This window comes from Thamnophis sirtalis, unplaced genomic scaffold (assembly GCF_051295495.1).
Source record: "Thamnophis sirtalis isolate CommonGarterSnake01/CBP01778 unplaced genomic scaffold, rThaSir2_p1.2 scaffold_11, whole genome shotgun sequence".
NCBI lineage: Eukaryota > Metazoa > Chordata > Lepidosauria > Squamata > Natricidae > Thamnophis > Thamnophis sirtalis.
Window position 1 is genome coordinate 1633106 of NW_028261391.1, and position 21691 is coordinate 1654796.

At 46.8% G+C, this 21691-nt stretch overlaps 1 protein-coding gene across 1 annotated transcript in view; it reads right to left on the reverse strand.

The window, feature by feature from the left end:
• TPRG1 (tumor protein p63 regulated 1) overlaps positions 1-20283 on the reverse strand; it is a 42765-nt gene extending 22482 nt beyond the window's left edge. Inside the window, exons 1-4 of the mRNA XM_087725019.1 lie at positions 20168-20283; positions 12731-12941; positions 9234-9325; positions 4593-4769 (exon numbers count right to left, since the gene is read on the reverse strand). Coding sequence (XP_087581145.1) covers positions 4593-4769; positions 9234-9325; positions 12731-12886 — 425 coding nt within the window. The 5' untranslated portion in view covers positions 12887-12941; positions 20168-20283. The remainder of the gene's footprint in view (positions 1-4592; positions 4770-9233; positions 9326-12730; positions 12942-20167) is intronic.
• Positions 20284-21691: the final 1408 nt, after the last annotated feature.

A 21691-nucleotide genomic window follows, 5' to 3' on the forward strand; every position in this document is an offset into this window, starting at 1 on the left:
CTATGGGGTTTGAAGAGCAGAGGAGGAGGAGGAGGGAGGGGAAGAGGAGGAGGACTGTGGGGGTCCTTGGTGCTCTCTGAGCTTGGTGGTTTTCTTGCAGACGTTTCATGGCCCAACTAGGGATCATCTTCAGTGCTAGAAGACTATGGGGTTTGAAGAGCAGAGGAGGAGGAGGAGGAGGAGGAGGAGGAGGAGGAGGAGGAGGAGGAGGAGGAGGAGGAGGAGGAGGAGGAGACCACTTGCGAGACCACCTACTGCCACGCTCCTCCCAGCGGCCGGTGAGATCCCACAGGGTGGGCCTCCTTCAGATGCCGTCAGCCAGACAATGTCGGCTGGCGGCTCCCCAGAGGAGAGCCTTCTCTGTGGCTGCCCCGACCCTTTGGAACGAACTACCCCCAGAAATCCGGACCTCACCCACTCTCATGGCCTTCAGAAAAGCTGTCAAGACCTGGCTATTCCGGCAGGCCTGGGGCTGTTGACCGCATTGTTGAGGTCCAGCCCCGACTGAAATGAATGTATTTGTGTCGTTTTAACTTGTCTTATTTTATTTTTACCTTCTTTTATTTTATTTCTCTTCCCTTCTGTAAGCCGCCCGGAGTCCTTCGGGATTGGGCGGCCTATAAATAAAATCAAACTTACTTACAAGGAGGAGGACTGTGGGGTCCTTGGTGCTCTCTGAGCTTGGTGGTTTTCTTGCAGACATTTCATGACCCAACTAGAGAACATCATCAGTGCTGGAAGGGAGGAGGAAGAGGAGGTGGGAAGGGAGGAGAAGGACGAGAAGGAGGAGGAGGAGATGAAGATGAAGATGAAGATGATGATGATGATGAAGAAGAAGAAGAAGAAGAAGAAGAAGAAGAAGAAGAAGAAGAAGAAGAAGAAGAAGAAGAAGAAGAAGAAGAAGAAGAAGAAGACAACAATCGTGGGGTCCTTGGTGCTCTCTGAGCTTGGTGGTTTTCTTGCAGACATTTCATGACCCAACTAGGGAACACCATCAGAGCCAGAAGACTATGGGGTTTGAAGAGCAAAGGAGGAGGAGGAGGAGGAGGAGGAGGAGGAGGAGGAGGAGGAGGAGGAGGAGGAGGAGGGAGGGAGGGAGGGGGAGGAAAAGGACTGTGGGGTCCTTGGTGCTCTCTGAGGTTGGTGGTTTTCTTGCAGACGTTTCAAGACCCAAACTAGGGAACACAATCAATGCTACGAACTGATGAAGTTACCTAGTTAGGTCATGAAACAACTCTCATTTCAACTCTGATTCACAAATATTCTCCTGTATTTGATACTAAGCCAAGGGGCTGAGCTAGATGTCCTCGAAGAACCCTTCTGCCTCATACCTTCAGGGATAGAATAACCAAAGAGAATGGAGCTAGCAATACACCCTAAACCCATGGAGAAATAACATGAAGTTCCAACTTGAGCGAACTTGACCTGTTGGATGGAATTAATCCCTTGGTTCTTCAGAAGTTGCTGGTGCTCCATCACTGGAGCTTTTTAAGAAGACTTAAACAGAGTAACAGAGTCGGAAGGGACCTTGTAGGTCATCTAGTCTAACCCCGCGCCAAGCAGGAGACCCCCCCCCCACACTGTTTCTGACAGAGCGGAGGTGGCGCGGTGGTTAAATGCAGCACTGCAGGCTACTTCAGCTGACTGCTAGATCAGCAGTTCAGCGGTTCAAATCTCACCGGCTCAGGGTTGACTCAGCCTTCCATCCTTCCAAGGTGGGTAAAATGAGGACCTGGATTGTTGTTGGGGCGATATGCTGACTCTGTAAACCGCTTAGAGAGGGCTGAAAGCCCCATGAAGCGGTATATAAGTCTAACTGCTATTGACAGATAACAATCCAATCTCTTCTTGAAAGTATCCAGTGATGAAGCTTTCACAACCTCTGAAGGCCACTCCTGTTCCATGGGTGGATTTTTCAGATTGTTAAGACAATTAACCCGTGGAACAGCTTGCCACCAGATGTTGTGGGTGCTCCATCACTGGAGCTTTCTAAGAAAGAGACCGGACAGCCATTTGTCTAGAAATGGTATATAGGGCCACCTTCTTTGAGGAGGAAGTTGACTAAAAGACCTCCAACATCCCTTCCAGCTCTGCTAGTTTGTCCTGTGAAACAAACCTGGTTAAATGTGCGATGTGAACACCTTTCCCGGCCTTTAAGCACAAGTTCCTAAATTGGTCAGCCATCCGATAAATCTTGGAAGTGAGCAGAGGTGGGCTCCTACCGGTTCGCACTGGTTCGATAGAACCGGTTCATCAAATCTACCGAACCGGTTAGAAGAGGTTCCACCAGTGGACCCAGAAAGCAGGCCACACCTACAGGAGAGGTTCCAAACATTTTTTGAAACCCACCACTGGAAGTGAGGCTGGGTGAGGCCAAAAGCTGCACTGCCAGAAAATGTCCATGAATATCAACACTCTTGAAACCGAAGTGTCCTGGATCCCTTGCAATGCGACAGGAGAGGAGAGCAGGGAAGAAGGCATGAATGGAAGTTTTAGGTGGCCTCAGACCAAGAATGCCACGTCCATTCCAACTTGGAGATGCCACCCAGCTTTGGAAGGTCATGTGCTTTCTCGGTTTCTCTCTTTCTCACTCTCTCTGGGGCGAACAAGGTGAACTGGGACACGGAAATTAAAAGTTTGGCTGGGACTCTTGGCTCTTGGAGACGCAGTAAGTTTCTGCTGAGGAGGTCAGCCCTGCCATCTCAAGAGAGAAGACTGCCATCTGCTGGAGGGTGGAGAGAAAGCTTGACAAGCAGCTTCCAGGCCACACCCTCCTGCCTCCATAATGACAGAAAGGGACCTTGGAGGTCTTCTAGTCCAACCCCCTGTCCAAGAAGGAAGGAAGGAAGGAAGGAAGGAAGGAAGGAAGGAAGGAAGGAAGGAAGGAAGGAAGGAAGGAAGGATGGATAGTAGAATAACAGAGTTGGAAAGAACCTTGGAGGTCTTCTATTCCAACCCCCTGTCCAGGAAGGAAGGAAGGAAGGAAGGAAGGAAGGAAGGAAGGAAGGAAGGAAGGAAGGAAGGAAGGAAGGAAGGAAGGAAGGAAGGATGGATAGTAGAATAACAGAGTTGGAAAGAACCTTGGAGGTCTTCTAGTCCAACCCCCTGTCAAAGGAAGGAAGGAAGGAAGGAAGGAAGGAAGGAAGGAAGGAAGGAAGGAAGGAAGGAAGGAAGGAAGGATGGATAGTAGAATAACAGAGTTGGAAAGAACCTTGGAGGTCTTCTAGTCCAACCCCCTGTCCAGGAAGGAAGGAAGGAAGGAAGGAAGGAAGGAAGGAAGGAAGGAAGGAAGGAAGGAAGGAAGGATGGATGGATAGTAGAATAACAGAGTTGGAAAGAACCTTGGAGGTCTTCTAGTCCAACCCCCTGTCCAGGAAGGAAGGAAGGAAGGAAGGAAGGAAGGAAGGAAGGAAGGAAGGAAGGAAGGAAGGATAGTAGAATAACAGAGTTGGAAAGAACCTTGGAGGTCTTCTAGTCCAGCTCCCTGTCCAGGAAGGAAGGAAGGAAGGAAGGAAGGAAGGAAGGAAGGAAGGAAGGATAGCAGAATAACAGAGTTTGGAAAGAACCTTGGAGGTCTTCTAGTCCAGCTCCCTGTCCAGGAAGGAAGGAAGGAAGGAAGGAAGGAAGGAAGGAAGGAAGGAAGGAAGGAAGGAAGGAAGGAAGGAAGGAAGGAAGGAAGGAAGGAAGGGAAGGAAGGATGTATAGCAGAATAACAGAGTTGGAAAGAACCTTGGAGGTCTTCTAGTCCAGCCCCCCTGCTCAAGCAGAAAACCCTTTACCATTTCAGAGAAAAGGTTGCCCGATCTCTTCTTAACAACTTCCAGTGTTGGAACATTCACAACTTCTGGAGACAATGTCATTCCACTGATTAATTGTTCTCACTATCAGAAAATGTCTCCTTAGTTCTAAGTTGCTTCTCTCCTTGATTAGTTTCCATCCCTTGCTTCCTTGTCCTGCCCTCAGGTGCTTTGCAGAGCAGGATAACCCCGTCTTCTCCTAGGCAGCCCCTCAAATACTGGAAGACTGCTATCCTGTCATCCCCTAGGCAATAACTTCATTTGATTGCCCGGTCGCTTAAACATGAGCCAGCTGTGTGCAGCAGCTGCCCAAAAAAAGCTAATACAATCCTTGGTGGTATAAACAGAGGCCTAGATTTTAAATCATGTGAAGTATTAGTACCGCTTTATAAAGCCTTAGGGGCACGGTGGCTCAGTGGCTAAGATGCTGAGCTTGTCGATCAGGAGGTCGGCGGTTCGGCGGTTCGAATCCCTAATGCCGCGTAATGGAGTGAGCTCCCAGCTTCTGCCAACCTAGTAGTTCGAAAGCAGATAAAAAATGCAAGTGGAAAAATAGGGACCGCCTTTGGTGGGAAGGTAACAGCAATCTCCCACTGCCACGCTGGCAGCTTCCACCCCCATCCAGTTCCAGTCAGGTGCAGAGGCAAAGGATGACCTTGGCTTTCTAGAAAGAATGTTGTTATGGCTGCACGCCATCTAACTCCGTACAATCCGCCCCTCCCGTTTTCCCACAGTAGAAAGTCCAAAAAGAAAAGATGGCTTCCTGGCATGTCGCGATGAGCTGCGGGACCTCACCTGTCCAAGGACTTCTCTGGAAATGCGAAGGGGCCCGTGGAGATCTTCTCGATGTAGCCCAGGGAGATCCTCTGGAGCTCCAGGCATTTGAGCATGATGAAGTCGTATTTGCACACCAGGAGGGCAGCATCAGTGAGCACCACGATCCGCTCCTTTTCGATGTTCCAGTGATCAATCCTGGGGGGAAGCAGAGGGAGTACTAATGGCAAGAAGACTCTGGCCAATTCAGATCCTCAACCCCTCTGCCCAGGGAGAAACCAAGATTGGTAGAAAGTTAGCACCCACCCCCAAAAAGAAATTAGCCAAAGATAAAGAGAGAAATGGTGGGGAAAAGAAAAATTCTGGGGAAGATTATCCTCTTAACAATCTATCGGAAATTGGTGGAAAAGATTCAAAAGAAATTCGAAAGAAAAGACATAATACATATAAAAAGAAGAAAAAGGAAAAAAGGGGAATCTAGGAACAGGGGATTAGTAGAATAAAATGAAATATGTTATTCCTGATAAGGATATGCAGCCAAATAAGATGTGAGTGAATAATACCAACATTATTAATTGTGGAAACTAAGTAAAATGTTGATTATATAAAAACTGAAATTGAAGATAGATGTTACTTACAGAAAATAGATGGAAATGAAATGATATAATTTGGTTTATTTCTAAAGGGATAAATAATGACGTTGTCAATAATTATTTTGGATTTTTTTTTAAAAAAATATATTTTATCAATTTCATATATGCATTCACAATTATATGATCTCATAACTGTTATTAATGATATGTATTTATAACATTTTTTTCCCTACAGTTGACAATATACTTGAAGATTGCTTTCTTAACATCCCATAGATCCATCTTATCTTACAACGGTCCTACTTCTTCTTCCCTCCCACCCTCTTTCCTTCCCTCGTTTCTTCTCTCCTACTCTCCTTCCTTCCCTCCCTCCTTCCCCTTCCCTCCTTCTCTCCTTCCCTCCTTCCCTCCTTCCTTCCTTCCCTCCTTTCTTTTCTCCTTTTCTCCTTCTCTCCTTCCTTTCCCCCTTCCTTTCCTCCTTCCTTCCCCCTTCCTTCTCTCCTACATTCCCTCCTTCCTTCCCTCCTTTTTTCTCTCCTTCTCTCCTTCCTTCCCTCCTTCCTTCCCTCCTTTCTTCTCTCCTTCTCTCCTTCCTTCCCTCCTTCCTTCCCTCCTTATTTTGGATTTATCCACAGCCGAGCAGGGTTTTCCAATCTCAGCAACTTTTAAGATGCGAGGACTTCAACTCCCAGAATTCCCCAGCTCGCAAAGGGATTCTGGGAGTTGAAGTCCTCGCATCTTAAAAGTTGGCCCGAAAGTAGGAAGCACAAAGGTAGGTTGCAGTTCTCTTTGAGCCCTCCGGGTGGCAGTACAGGAAAATAAATCTCTGAGCTTCACTCTACACCAGTGTTTCTCAACCTTGGCAACTTGAAGATGTCCGGACTTCAACTCCCAGAATTCCCCAGCCAGCGAATGCTGCCTGGGGAATTCTGGGAGTTGAAGTCCGGACATCTTCAAGTTGCCAAGGTTGAGAAACACTGCTCTATACAGACTGCAACAAACTTTATTAAACAAATTCTCTGCTGTTTTATATATAATAACGTTTGGGCTTGCGGGAATTGGCAATTAAATAATTTCTGCAAAGTGACTATTTTGAGCAGCCCTTAGAGGAAGCAAACGTTGAAATTCAATTTTTTAAAAAATTTGCTACTGAGTGTAAGGCGGTTTTAGGGATGATTAGGGTGCAAGGCGTGATTCTATTGATCACAACAACTACAACTACATTAAGCAAATACCCCCAAAGAAGGCAGAATTTAATTTTAGAGTAAAGGAGAGAATCGGGAAGAGACCCATTAAAAGAAGAGAAGGAATTAAGACTCCTAAGCAGGCATTAAATAAATTGCCCATATTTCCCCCCCCGCCCCACAAATCCTTCACATTCACAAGCTGAACAAAACAGGTTTGTGTATCTGTGTGTCTGTTTGTATCCGTGCAATCAACACGGGGTGTCCATGGGGATTCTCCGTCCTTGAGGTCACGGTTGTCCCAAAGGTGATTTTTCCAAAAGGCAAATGGACTTTCTTGTGTTTTTTTTTTTCCCCTTGAAAACATTTTGCTTCTCAGCCAAGAAGCCTCTTCAGTTGTAATTGTAATTTAATTGTAATTTAATAAATTTATATGCTGTCCAATCCCGTAGTTCAGATCTTCTTGTTCTTGGATGAGAAGCAAAACGTTTTCAAGGGGGAAAAACCCCCAAGAAAATCCCACTGACCTTTGGAAAAAACACCCTTGGGAATACCAAGATAGGGATTCCCTTCCTACTATCTGCTTCATCCGAGCAATAGCAATAGCAGTTAGACTTATATACCGCTTCCTAGGGCTTTCAGCCCTCTCTAAGCGGTTTACAGAGTCAGCATATTGCCCCCAACAACAATCCGGGTCCTCATTTCACCCACCTCGGAAGGATGGAAGGCTGAGTCAACCCTGAGCCGGTGAGATTTGAACAGCTGAACTGCAGAACTGCAGTCAGCTGAAGTGGCCTGCAGTGCTGCATTTCACCACTGCGCCACCTTGGCTCCGAGCGCCAAATTCATCCCGAATACCTATTAATTTCACAACATTTATAATCGTTGCCATTCATTATTTGGTTACTACAGTCTGTCCTCAAATCGCAACCACAATCGAGCCCAGAATCTCCGTTGCTAAGTGAGACAAGTGAGCTTTGCCCCATTCTACGTCCTTTCTTGCTGCCGTTGTTAAGTGAATCGCTGCAGATGTTAAGTCAGTGATTCCGGCTTCCCCGTTGCTTGTCAGGAGGTCACAAAAGGGGATCCAAAGGCCCCAGGACAATGCGACCGTCATAAGTCTGAGTCAGTTGCCAATCATCCAAATGATTTAGGACATTAACCCCCCCAGGGATGCTGCAGCAACAGTCACAAAGGTGAAAAACAGCCGTAAGTTTCTTTTTTCCCCACTGCCGTTGTAACTTCGACTGTTTACTAAATGAATGGTCGTAAGTTGAGGACTACATGTACAGGAAGTCCTTGACTTGTGGCTGGTGACTTATCAATTGTACGGAGCTACGACAGACCCCCAGCAAAGGTTATCTGGGGCCCAGTTTTGAAGTTCCAGCATCAGATTCCTCGATGATCCCATGGCTGCATTTCAAACCCTGAACCACCAACCAGCGTTTCAGAATCAGGGCAGAGCTGGAAGGGACCTTGGAGGTCTTCTAGTCCACCCCACCCCCCTGCTCAGTCAGGAGACCTAGGCCATTTCAGACAAATGGTTGCCCAGTCTCTTCTTAAAAACCTCCAGTGGTGAAGTACCCAGAACTTCTGGTGGCCAGCTGTTCCACTGGTTGATCGTTCTCACTGTCAGGAAGTTTCTCCTTAATTCCACGTTGCTTCTCTCCAAGATTAGTTTCCACCCATCGCTTACTTGTCCTGCTTTTTGGTGCTTTGGAGAATAATTTGACCCCTTCTTCTTTGGGGCAGCCCCTCAAATATTGGAATGCTGCTATCATGTCCCCCTTAATCCCTTCTTTTCTTTTCTTTTTTGAAAAATATTTTAATTTTCCATTTTCATAACATACAATCACATGTATACTATTACATAGCCAATATCCTATTGTATTAAGTAGTAATTACATCAGTTCCTCTTGTCATCAACGCCCAGAAAGATAAAAACCCATTATTAGCTCTTCTGCTCTCCATACACCTCTTTCTTCTGCCTCTCTCCTACCTCCTTTCTTCCCTCCATCATCCTTTCCTACTCTACTTCCCCTTCCTTTCTCCTTCTCCTCTCTCTTCATTCCACTCCTCCTTCTCCTCCTCATCTTCTCCCCTTACCCTCTCTCCTATCCCTCTCTTCCTGTCTTTCTTCTCTCCTCTGTTTCCCACTCTTCCTCTCATTGGTGTATTTCCGCTTCTTTTCTCTAGATTAGCCAAACTCAAATCCTGCAAGGGTCCTTCACATGTTTTAGTCTCCAGGCTTTTGATCATCTCAGTTTCTCTTCTCTGCACTTTTCCCAAAGTCTCCACATCTTTTTCGTAACGTGGTGACCTAAACTGGGTGGAATATTCCAGGTGTGGCCTTACTAAAGGCTTTATAAAGCGGTGCTAATCCTTCACGTGGTTTCGATTCTAGGCCTCTGTTTATGCAACCATAAATATTATGATTTTAGCTTTCTTGGCTGCTGCCGCGCACGGCTGGCTCTGGTTTAAGGGATTGTCCACTTGGACTCCAAAGTCCCTCTCCCAGGGGCTGTTTCTGAGCCAGGTTTCGCCTAATCTGGGTTTGGCCCCTTTGGTTTTTCCCTGCCCAGGTGTATAAAACCTTGTGCTACAGACTTTGCTTTCGGATGTTTTTGCAAGGGGATCTGTGTTTACTTCCAGTCTCTGCCGAAAACCGGCCCGTAGCAAAGAGTGGATCCGTTTAATGACTCCACCTTGACTTTACAACCTTTGCAGAAAAGGACATGAAATGGTCACGTGTGTTTCCTTCTGTCATGACTTATAATTATAATAATCCATAATTTCCAGACTACCTTCGCGGGGCTTGATTTAGCGTGAACACCCCTGTGGTTGCAGAGAAGCACAAACGACAACAAGACCTGCGTAGAGCTTACTCAGTGAGTAGCCAGAAGCTCTGAGCCTCCTCTCCCTTGTTTGCTGCCAGTTGGTTCTTGAGGTCCTCCATGGCTTGGTCGAAGGCTCCTGGCTAAAATGGAGAGGAGGAGGAAGAAGAAGAAGAAGGGGGTCAAAGCCACAGTGTGATTCTGGATTCCTCCTGCATCCCCTCCTCTGTCCCCCCAGCCTCCTAGGGGTCCCCACCTGTCTCTAACCACCTGCCACGGTGGGGCAAACACCACTGAGGAATAGCAATAGCAGTTAGACTTATATACCGCTTCATAGGGCTTTCAGCCCTCTCTAAGCGGTTTACAGAGTCAGCATATTGCCCCCAACAACAATCCGGGTCCTCATTTCACCCACCTCGGAAGGATGGAAGGCTGAGTCAACCCTGAGCCGGTGAGATTAGAACCGCTGAACTGCAGAACTGCAGTCAGCGGAAGTAGCCTGCAGTGCTGCATTTAACCACTGCGCCACCTCGGCTCTCTCTGAGAAGAACAGCCGAGTCTCCAGGCTCCCATCTCTGGTGAAGGTGGCTGGTCTCTCACTGATGGGGAGAGAAGCCAGGTGTCCTTCATGGGTACCCCACCTCTCCTCTTCTCAACTTTAAGGTAAAGGTTCCCCTCGCCCATATGTGCTAGTCATTCCTGACTCTAGGGGGCGGTGCTCATCTCCGTTTCAAAGCCGAAGAGCCAGCGCTGTCCGAAGACGTCTCCGTGGTCATGTGGCCGGCATGACTCAATGCCGAAGGCGCACAGAAGCGCTGTTCCCTTCCCACCAAAGGTGGCTCCTATTTTTCTACTTGCATTTTTTACCTGCTTTCGAACTGCTAGGTTGGCAGAAGCTGGGACAAGGAACGGGGAGCTCACTCCGTTACATGGTGCTAGGGATTCGAACTGCGGAACTGCTGATCTTTCTGATCGACAAGCTCAGCGTCTTAGCCTCTGAGCCACCGTGTCCCTTTTCTCAATTTTGAGAACAGATAATTTACAAATACCGATAGTAAATTCTTTCCGGTTGGATATGTCTGCACCCTCTATGCATTGACAGGCCCTCTGACGGATACTTAAGACCCAGGCGGTTGTAGTATTAACACCATCTAATTCACCCCCCTGATAAAAAAAAAACTCTTATTTTGATTAAAACATAGAATAATAGGATTGGAGCAGTGGTGGATTTCAAAAATATTTAGAACCTCTTCTGTAGGTGTGGCCTGCTTTGTGGGAGTGGCTTGCCAGCCAGTGACTGAGTAGGTGTGGCTTGGCAGCCATGTGACTGGGTGGGAGTGGCCAACTTGCAAAATGCGGTGAAACTCACTTAACAACGCTCTTGCTTAGCAACCAAAATGTTGGCTCAGAAACTCTGGCATTGAAGTGTGCAAGTCTTAAAGCTGTCAAGTTACAAGATCTTTGCACCCCTAACCCTTTATGGGGAAAAAAACCCCAGGGGTGTTCAAAGTTGACAGCTTTAAGACTTGTGGACTTCAACTCCCAGAATTCCTCCTCCAGTTATGTTGGCTCGGGAACTCTGGCATTTGAAGCACGCAAGTCTTAAAGCTGTCATGTTACAAGACCCTTGCACCCCTAACCCTTTAGGGGAAAAAAACCTCAGGGGTGTTAAAACTTGACAGTTTTAAGACTTGCGGACTTCAACTCCCAGGATTCCTCCTCTCGCTCTTCATCTTCTCAGGGTTGACTCAGCCTTCCATCCTTCCGAGGTGGGTAAAATGAGGACCCAGATTGTTGGGGGCAATATGCTGACTCTCTGTAAACCGCTTAGAGAGGCCTGAAGGCCTATGAAGCGGTATATAAGTCTACTGCTATCTTGATGATGTGGGGACAGGCGGGGATGGGAGCTGGAACAGGTTCTAAACGGCACGGTAGATTTGTGGAACCTCTTCTATAGAAGAGGTTAGGCCTGGCAGGAACCCACCCCTGGGTTGGAGGTCTTCTAGTCCAACCCCCCACCCCCACCCAAGCAGGAGACCTTACAGCATTTCTGACAGATGACAGTCCAGTCACTTCTTGAAAGCCTCCAGGGATGAAGCTCCCACAACTTCTGAAGGCAACTTCTCTTCCATGGGTTGATGGTTCTCCCAGGTTGAATCTCTCCTTGATCAGTTTCCATCCATCATTCCTTCTCTGGCCTTCAGGTGCTTTGGAGAAAATAGCCTGGCCCCCTCCTCTCTGTGGAAGCCCCTCAAATATTGGAAGATGCTCTCCTGTCTCCCCTGGTCCTTCTCTTCCCTAGACCAGCCATGTCTCTCTCTTTTCTTTTTTCATTATTTTTCCTTCCTTTCCTTCCTTCCTTCTTCCTCTTTCTTTCTTTCTTTCTTTCTTCCTTCCTTCCTTCCATCCTTCCTTCCTTCCTTTCTCTCTCTTTCTCTCTTTCTTGTGCTTTGGAGAATAGCTGGACCCCCTTCCTCCTCTCTGTGGCAGCCCCTCAAATATTGGAAGATGCTATCCTGTCTCCCCTGGTCCTTCTTTCTATTAAATTAGACATACCCAGTTCCTGCAACTGTTCTTCATATGTTTTAGCCTCCAGTCCCCTCATCATCCTGGTTGCTCTTCTCTGCACTCTTTCTAGAGTCTCCACATCTTTTTTTACATTGTGGCAACCAAAACTGGATGCCGTATTCCAAGTGTGGCCTTACTAAGGCTTTATAAAGTGGTATTAGGAAATTCCTCCTTAGTTCTAGGTTCCTTCTCTCCTTGCTGAGTTTCCACCTGTCGCCTCTTCTCCTGCTTTCAGGAGTTTTGGAGAATAGGTGGACCTTATTATGCTTAGCCAGCTTTAATCTGAGTTTACATGGAATATAGCAGAGTTGAAAGGGACCTTGGAGGTCTTCCAGTCCAACCCCCCCCCCTTCCCCAAGCAGGAGACGTTATACACTTCCAGAAAAGTGGCTGTGTGGTCTCTTTTTAAAAATCTCCAGTGGGGCATTCACAACTTCTGGAGGCAACTTCTGTTCCACTGATTAATTGTTCTCACTGTCAGGAAATTCTCTCCTCAGTTCTAAGTTGCTTCTCTCCTAGATTAGTTTCCACCCATTGCTTCTTGTTCTGCCCTCAGGTGCTTTGGAGAATAGTTTGACTCCCTCTTCTTTGGGGCAACCCCTGAGATATTGGAAGACTGCTATCATGTCTCCCCTAGTCCTTCTTTTCATTCAACTAGACATTCCCAGTTCCAGCAACCTTTCCTCATATGTTTTATCCTCCAGTCCCCTAATCCTCTTTGTTGCTCTTCTCTGCACTATTTCCTGAGTCTCCACATCTTTTCTACATCGTGGAGACCAAAACTGAATGCAGATATTCCAAGTGTGGCCTTACCCTTATAAAGTGGCATTAACATGTTTTCAGATATAGATCCTGTCCCTTCCTGAGCCAAGGAAGATCTGCAGTGCTCGCTCAAGAAGCCACCAGGGTGAGGGGCCTGTCATGACCACCCTTGCCAACCCCATGGAGACCCCCCTCCCAAAGCGGCTGAGTCAACTCACCCTTGTCACAAAGTACTTCCTGCAGTCATATGAATCGGCGTGACGTTGGGGGTACAGGAGGGTCCTGGAGGTGGACGGCGGTTGTGTGGCGAAGGTGGCCTTGGGTTGGGGGGAAACTTTGGCCCTGAGCAAAGAGCCTCCGTCCTTCTCTTCCATCTCTTTCCCTGTGTCCGAAGTCTGGACCTCGCGGTGGGTTCCTCTGGCCGAATACCTGAAGACAAAAGCAATCCAGGATTACATTTACCAGTTGCATTAGAAAGGAGGTTAGGATGGTGGGCTTTACTTCAAGATGGCAGCTGCAGCCAGGAGGTCAAACTCCCCTCTTAAAGAGGCTGCCATTATTCCTTATCCGGGCTTCAGGGCCTTTGAAGAATAGCCTGACCCCTCCTCTCTGGGGAAGCCCCTCAAATATTGGAAGATGTTCTCCTGTCTCCCCTGGTCCTTCTCTTCCCTAGGCCTAGCCATGTCTCTCTTCTTTCTTTTTTCATTATTTTTTCTTCCTTCCTTCTGTCCCGCTTTCCTTCCTTCCTTCCCTCCCTCCCTCCCTTCCTCTTTCTCTTTCTCTCTCTCTCTCTCTCTCTCTCCTCCCTCCCTCCCTCCCTCCCCCCCCCTCTCTCTCAACTCCTACCCTCAAAACGACGCAAAACGGGCATTGCACACCAGAACAACTAGACACAAGGACAGTTTTCCCCACGAATTTCTTGTGTGTCCAATCACACTTGGCCAATAAAAGAATTCCATTCCATTCCATATTTTCTATTCTATTCCATTCCATTCCATTCTATTCCATTCTTCCCTTATTCCATTCTATTCTTTCCTTATTCCATTCTATTCCATTCCATTTTATTCTATTCTATATTCCAATATTGATTCTATTCCATTCCATTCCACTCCACTCCATTCTATTCTATTCTTCCAACTCTGTTTGTTGTTGTTGTTGTTGTTGTTGTTGTTGTCTCCTTTATTCGTTAAACATGAAACTCAGTCAACTGAACATTTAAACATGTATCACAAATATCACTGACTGGCACTGATGATTGATACGGGTTGCTGCCAGCATCCTATGTATCAACCAAGGACCTTCTTAAAATGTAGGATATTCCTAGTAGCACAGTTTTTTGCAGTTCCGTTGGTGTTGCTGCAGGAAGCTGCAATTTCTTCTTCTTCTTCTTCTTCTTCTTCTTCTTCTTCTTCTTCTTCTTTCTTCTTCTTCTTCTTCTTCTTCTTCTTCTTCTCTCCTCCTCCTCCTCCTCCTCCTCCTCCTCCTCCTCCTCCTCCTCCTCCTCCTCTTATTATTATTATTATGTGGTTAATCTTTGGTGAGATTCACAGCCTTTGGGGCTGGTTGGTAGCTCAACAGCTCGAGTCCTAACCAAGGACCTAGGAACTGTTAAGGTAACGTCGGAGGATATAAGCTGTTCCAAGTAGGGTGGTTTTTGTAGAATCAGAATTTATCAAGTCTGATTAAATTTAAAATTTCCAAATAGCGAGGGAGCCCTTTGGGTATTGCTCCAAAGGCTCCGATTACAATATAGCAATAGCAGTAGACTTTTATACCGCTTCATAGGCCTTTCAGGCCTCTCTAAGCGGTTTACAGAGAGTCAGCATATTGCCCCCAACAATCTGGGTCCTCATTTTACCCACCTCGGAAGGATGGAAGGCTGAGTCAACCCTGAGCCGGTGAGATTTGAACCGCTGACTTGCTGATCTAGCAGTAGCCTGCAGTGCTGCATTTAACCACTGCGCCACCTTGGCTCTACAACACACGATTTCTTTTTCCACAGTCGCTCAACTTCAATTTGCAAGTCCCAGTACTTTGTGATTTTTTCTTGCTGTTTATCTTCAATTCGTGCATCTCCAGGTATTGCAATGTCACTGATCAAGTGGTCGACTGTCTCATCTTTCTCATTACACAGGCGACATTTGCTGTTGGTGGTAACATGTTGAATTTTTGCCTTCATGCAGTTTGTGGCTAAGGCTTGTTCTTGAGTTGCCAAAATAAAACCCTCTGCTTCTTTTTTCAGTGCTCCTGATCTTCACCAGTTCCAAGTTAGCTTTTGGTCAGCTTTGCCTTCAATATTTTCAAGTATTGGCTATGCATAGCTTTGTTTTTCCAATTTCAGCTCGCTTCTCAATTACTTCTTTCTTATATTCAGCTTTTGACTTAGTTGTCTTTAAAAGGCCTCCTTTATTTACTTCCTTAATCATTGGTTCTTCACTTTTCTGGATGTAATAATTCAAGCTGTGCTTTTCTTCTTCCACAGTCTGTTTTACTTGTAGGAGTCCTCGACCACCCTCTGCTCTTGGTAGATATAATCGGTCAACATCACTTTTAGGGTGCAAAGCATGATTCATTGTCATAAGCTTCCTTGTTTTTCTGTCCAAATTGTCCAACTCCATCTGGGTCCAGTCAATTATTCCTGCAGAGTATCGAATCACAGGTATGGCCCAGGTATTTATGTCTTTTATGATGTTTCCTCCATTCAATTTGGACTTTAATATCTTGCGAATTCGTCGAATGTACTTGGCTGAAGTTAATTCCTTGACTTTATTATGCTTTAAGTCAGAGGCCTCTAAAATCCCCAAATACTTGTAGCCTTCTTCTGGTTTTACTGCCTTTATCACTTCTTCATTCTTAATCATTCAGGCATTTCTTGATCCAGCTATGCGGAACTGAATAAAATGCTTTCTTATAGTCTATCCAAGCCATGAACAGGTTGGTTCGTCTTTTCTTTGAATTCTTTAGGATTAGCTTGTCAATCAGCAGTTGGTCCTTTGTTCCTCTTGAATTTTTGCAGCATCCTTTCTGTTCTACAGGAAGCAAATCATTTCTTTCCAAGTATCCATAATTTGGTTTGCATGATACCAGTAAGGAGCTTGTATGTTGTTGGGCAAACAGGTGATTGGCCGGTAGTTTCCAGGATCCTTTCCTTTTTGGATCAAAATGTCCTTCCAGTTGTCATCCATTCATCATTTCAGGTGTTTTTAAGATCTGGTTCATTTGGGCTGCCAATCTTTTGTAAGTTCCTTTAACCAGAAGCCATGCAACTCATCTGGTCCAGGTGCACTCCAGCTCTTCACTTTTCTTGACTGTCTTTGCACAATTTCTTTTGTTATTTTCGCATCTTCCATTTTATGCACTTTAATAGAATCCTCAATCTGTTCGATCCACTTTGCATTTCTGTTGTGGTTCTTGTTGTTTTCCCACAAATATTCTAATTATTGTTATTGTTGTTAATAATAGACATCGCAATACCAGGTGATAGCAGGGTCGCCGAGAAGGAACATGAAAAAATCGCAAGATACCAGGACTTAAAATCGAAATTCAACGACTATGGCACAAACCAGCAGTGGTAATTCCAGTGGTAATTGGCACACTGGGTGCTATTCCAAAAGCACTGGAATTACATTTAAAACAGTTAAAAATTGACAAAATCACCATCAGTCAAATGCAAAAGCCTCACTGCTTGGATCTGCACGCATATTACGAAAATACGTTACGACGTCCTAGGCCCCTTGGTGGGGCCCGACTCGTAACCAATGCCAAATCCGGCGAAACAACTGGCCGCTGTGATACAATTGTATAATAATAATGATGATGATGATGATGATGATGATGATGATGATGTGATGATATGAGGGTTCGTGCACATAAACTGTGGGCCTTTGGGGAGGATTATTGAAGGCTGGAGAGAGAAAGTTGGTTTTCCCACTGCTGGTGAGATCATTCGTGCAATTCGGGTGCATTTCTCGGAAAGCTTCCTTCCGCATCCAATTAACCATTCTCGCCGTCAGCTCATTACTGTCTTGTCCAGCCAAAACCTGTCCAAATCTTGTCCAGGAGACTTGTTCTGTTTGGCCGATGACTGTCCAGAAAAAAAAAATGGATGTTCTTCTGCGTCCTCTACTATCCTGTGATGGCTGGTCATCCGCAGCTCCCTCTTCTTTTAACCCAACTTTTTAAAGCGCACGCACAAAAATGAACTAACAGCCAGGGAATTTGAAAGAGGGCTCCGTCTGGAAGTGCTTCAATTTCCCTTAATGGGAAAAAAGAACACAATTTATCAGATGAAGAGATGCACTTAATCTGTGTGGCCTCTGAATTCCCGCGGTTGGGAGCCAGGTTTTTCCTTTTTTTTAATGTTTAATGTATTTACATAAAGCCATCCTCCTCTTCATTGAAATTCCTGCGTTGGAGAGCCTCAAGATCAGATTGTAACACACACACACACACACAAACACAGGGATACACAATGTTCCCTAAGCAAAACAGCCTGGTTGTTTTATTTCATTTGGCACTGATGTCATCAGCTACTTCAGAATAAGAGAATCACAGAGCTGGAAGGGACCTTGGAGGTCTTCTAGTCCAACCCCCTGCTCGAGCAGAAGCAATAGCAATAGCAATAGCAGTTAGACTTATATACCGCTTCATAGGGCTTTCAGCCCTCTCTAAGCGGTTTACAGAGTCAGCATATTGCCCCCAACAACAATCCGGGTCCTCATTTTACCCACCTCGGAAGGATGGAAGGCTGAGTCAACCCTGAGCCGGTGAGATTTGAACAGCCGAACTGCAGAACTGCAGTCAGCTGAAGTAGCCTGCAGTGCTGCATTTAACCACTGCGCCACCTCTACCAACTCAGACAAATGGCTGTTCAATCTCTTCTTAAAAACCTCCAGGGATGGAGCATTCACATGGTGGCAAGCAGTTCCACGGGTTAATTGTCCTCACTGTTAGGAAATTCCTCCTTAATTCCAGATTGCTTCTCTCCTTGGTCAGTTTCCATCCGTTGCTTCTTGTCCTGCCTTCAGGGGCTTTGGGAGAATAGCTTGACCCCTTGTCAGAGGTTTGGAAGTGTGACTAGTCTTATGAGAGAAACCCCGGACCAAAACAGAGCACACAGCACACAGAGCCTTAAGACAATTAATAGTGGTTTATTTACACATATATCCAGACATACACATGGTAGACAAATCCCTTACCACTCAGCTACAGACACAAGGAGAGAAATGAGATACACAAAGAGAAGGAGAGGCAGAAAGGCACCCTCTAATGGCCACCTATATATATATATATATATAGACACTGCATTGCATCAGCTTACAGATTACAACCTTACACCAGCTGGCAGCTATTAAATCCTCAGTACCTGACACCCCCTCTTTTTTTCTTTTGTCACGTGTGATTGTGAAGCCCGATTTGCTTAAAAGTGTCGTTCCAAAGCTGCTGCCCCCCCCCCAGACAGAGTTAATCCCAACTCCCAGCCCTTGATGCGAATTGTGGAAAGGCCGTCCCTGGAGGAGGCTGGAGGGAAAGGCGAGGGAGGGTTCCCATAGCGGATCATTCGACTTTTGAGTTCCTAGCCAATGATGGCTAACCTTTTGGTTGTTGCATGCCGAAAGCACACGCACACACCCGCACCCATAATGCAAGGCGCATGTGGCACCACCCCCTGTGCGCCCCACCACCCCCTGTGCATGGACGCACGACCCCAACGCTCTCCAAACACATGCGCATGCGCCCCCCGCTCTCCCTCCGCCCCCTGACCCTGCGCACCGGGGCCTCATGGAAGCAAAAATGGGCTGGGGGGGGACACACCCCACATCCCCCCCCCCTGTCCCTGTGCACGCGCAGCAGAGACTCGAAAGTCAGCTGGCCAGCGGGAGGCACACGCACATACGTAGTGGAGCTGAGCTGGCGAGGTTTCATGTGCCAACAAAGAGGACTCTGCGTGTCACCTGTGGCACGCATGCCATAGATTCCCCATCACAGTTCTAGTCCTCAGGAACCAGTGAGGGATCGACATTTCGGCCGGCTCCTGTTCTTTTTCCGATTCCAACTGAGATGAGACGATAACGCAACACCTCTATTCAGGGAATGAAGACGAGGGCCAGGAGGTGTGGAGGGGATGCCACAATGGTCGTAAGTGCGGAAAACGGTCCTTTTTTCAGCGCAGTTGTAACTTTGAACCATCACTAAATCAACTGTTGTAATTCAAGGACTGTTTGATTACAGTAATGGTGGCCAACACGTCCCAGAGACTATATTCTATATAAGAGCCGAGGTGGCGCAGTGGTTAAATGCAGCACTGCAGGCTACTTCAGCTGACTGCAGTCTGCAGTTCGGCTGTTCAAATCTCACCGGCTCAAGGTTGACTCAGCCTTCCATCCTTCTGAGGGTGGGTAAAATGAGGACCCGGATTGTTGTTGGGGGCGATATGCTGACTCTGTAAACCGCTTAGAGAGGGCTGAAAGCCCTAGGAAGCGGAATATAAGTCTAACTGCTATTGCTATTGCTATTGCTATATTCGCACAACCCCCTTGACCTGGGTTTAATTAACCCACATTCTGGGCACACGTAATAAGATTCGCGCAGCATTGCAAGCCACAAAGAAGCTAACCAGGATTAACTGGAAGCTAGCTAGCTGAACAGGCTGTGTGAATGCATGGCTTGTGGTTGCATGTTGTGTGAATAAAGCCACTGCATTTAGTAGCTTCCTGCTGGCTTGGCTATTATCTCCCATGGTGATGCCAACCAAGGTTAATATTAACCAAACGTCGCCTACTGTGACCAGGATCTGCTGGTCTTTATTTCACCTGCTTGTCAACATGTCAATCAGAAAGTCCTGCAAAATAACTTTTCCTGTCTGTTTCTGCTTCGTTTGGCTGAGTTTTAAATTCATTTCCGCACCCTGGACAATTCTCGAAAGGGTTTATTTTGGAACATTTATTTCTGAACATTGAAGTAAACATGCAGATACCGGACTAACATTTCTCTGAAAGATTTGCGTTGCGGAATGCCTAATCTCTTGGAACCCCTGCAAACACAAACCTGGTTAAGAATGTCACGTCGACAGATCAACCAAGCCATAACGTATCAGCCCAGCTTGGATTCACAAGATGCTAGGAAAATCAGGGTTTGTGGGCGTGCAAGCCAAAAACGGCCTCCGCATGTCGCTTGGGTCTGAATGAATGGTTTCCTGTGTTTACACTCCCATGTGAGCCAAAGAGTTGGTCACACTCAACGTGCTAAGCCAGGATCCTTGGCCTTGGCAGCTTGAAGATGGTGGACTTCAATTCCCAGAATTCACCAGCCAAACAAGCCACACAGTGATGTCATGGCTAGCTGGGGAATTCTGGGAGTTGAAGTCCACCAACCTCAAGTTGCCAAGGTTGAAAACCCTGCTCTAGCTATTGAAACAATTCCACCAAACCAACATTAACGTGGTTAGTTATCTCATGCTGGTCCTGGGACTTTTATCCTGGCTTGGATCAATGCTCTGGGCCATGTCCGTTCCTGCTGCACCACTCTAGCCACCCCAGAAATGGGAGAGGGAAGGAGGACCCACAAGTGAACTTTACTAGCCCCTCTCCTCCCTTGTAGCACCCTCCCCATACACACACACAGACACACACACACAAAGATCCAGCAGCCCTTACCTGCCTCAGGTGTGCTGCACCAGCTCCTTGCAAGCTTCCTAGGTCCGTCTGCCAGTTAACCTCACTGACAGGTTGGGCCAGGTGGACGAGGAAGTGCAAGGAAGAAAATTGGCTGGGATCTGAGAGAGGTTCGCCATACCTGGGCAGGTCTCCAGATCCCAGAAGTGGTAAAGTCCACACACTTGGGATGGGCATGTTAAGTGGGAAGATCCGGTTCAGTGTGCACCTGTTTGGCTTCTAGGGTGGAGCTCTGGATAGAGAGAGAGAGAGAGACAGAGAGAGAGAGACAGAGTGAGAAAGAAAGAGAGAGACAGACACACACACACACAGAGAGAAAGATACAGATAGACGGAAAGAGAGGGGGAATGAGAGTGAGAGAGAAACAGAGAAAGAAGAGGGAAAAACGCACACACACACACACACACAGAGGGAGAAAGACAGAGAGAAAGAGAGAGAGTGAGAAGGAGAGCGAGAAAGAGACAGGCAGACAGAGAGACAGACAGAGAAAGAAAGAGAGAGAGAGAGAGAAACACAGAGAGAAAGAGAGAAAGAGAGAAACAGAGGAAGAAAGACAGGCAGAGAGAGAGACAGAGACAGAGAGAGAAGGAGAGAGAGAGACAGGCAGACAGAGAGACAGACAGAGAAAGAAAGAAAGAAAGAAAGAAAGACAGAGAGAGAGAGAGAGAAACCAGAGAGAAAGAGAGAAAGAGAGAGAGAAACAGAGGAAGAAAGACAGGCAGAGAGAGAGACAGAGACAGAGAGAGAAGGAGAGAGAGAAAGAGACAGGCAGACGAGAGACAGACAGAGAAAGAAAGAGAGAGAGAGAGAAACAGAGAAAGAAACAGGCAGGCAGGCAGAGAGAGAGAGAGAGAAAAGAGGGAAAGAGAGTGAGTGAGTGAGAAACAGAGAGAAACAGCGGAAGAAACAGAGGGAGAGGGATAGAGGGATGTTTGCAATGGGTGAGATAGGGCAGATTTACCCATCTTCAGAATCAAGCTTTACAGAGAGTCCTCAACTTACATTTAGTGACCATTCAAAACTACAATGTCAATGAACACAAGCGACTTCAGACTTACGACCGTTGCAGCCTCCCTGTGGTCGTGTGATCGAAATCCAGGCGCTCGGGGAGTGACGGTTGCAGAGTCTTGGGATCCCCTGATCCCCTTTTGCGATCTTCGGACGAGCAAAGTCAAGGAGGAAACCAGATTCGCTCCACAACCCTCTTATTAATCCCTTTCACCAGTTGTTAAGTGAATCATCAGTTGTTAAGTGAGTCCAGCTACACACACACACACACACACACACACACACACACACTGACTTTGCTTGTTGGAAGCTGGCTGGGGAGGCTCAAATGCTGATCCGAGGTGGTGCAGTGGTTAAATGCATCACTGCAGGCTACTTCAGCTGACTGCAGTTCTGCAGTTTGGCTGTTCAAATCTCACCGGCTCAGGGTTGACTCAGCCTTCCATCCTTCCGAGGTGGGTAAAATGAGGACCCGGATTGTTGTTGGGGGCGATAGGC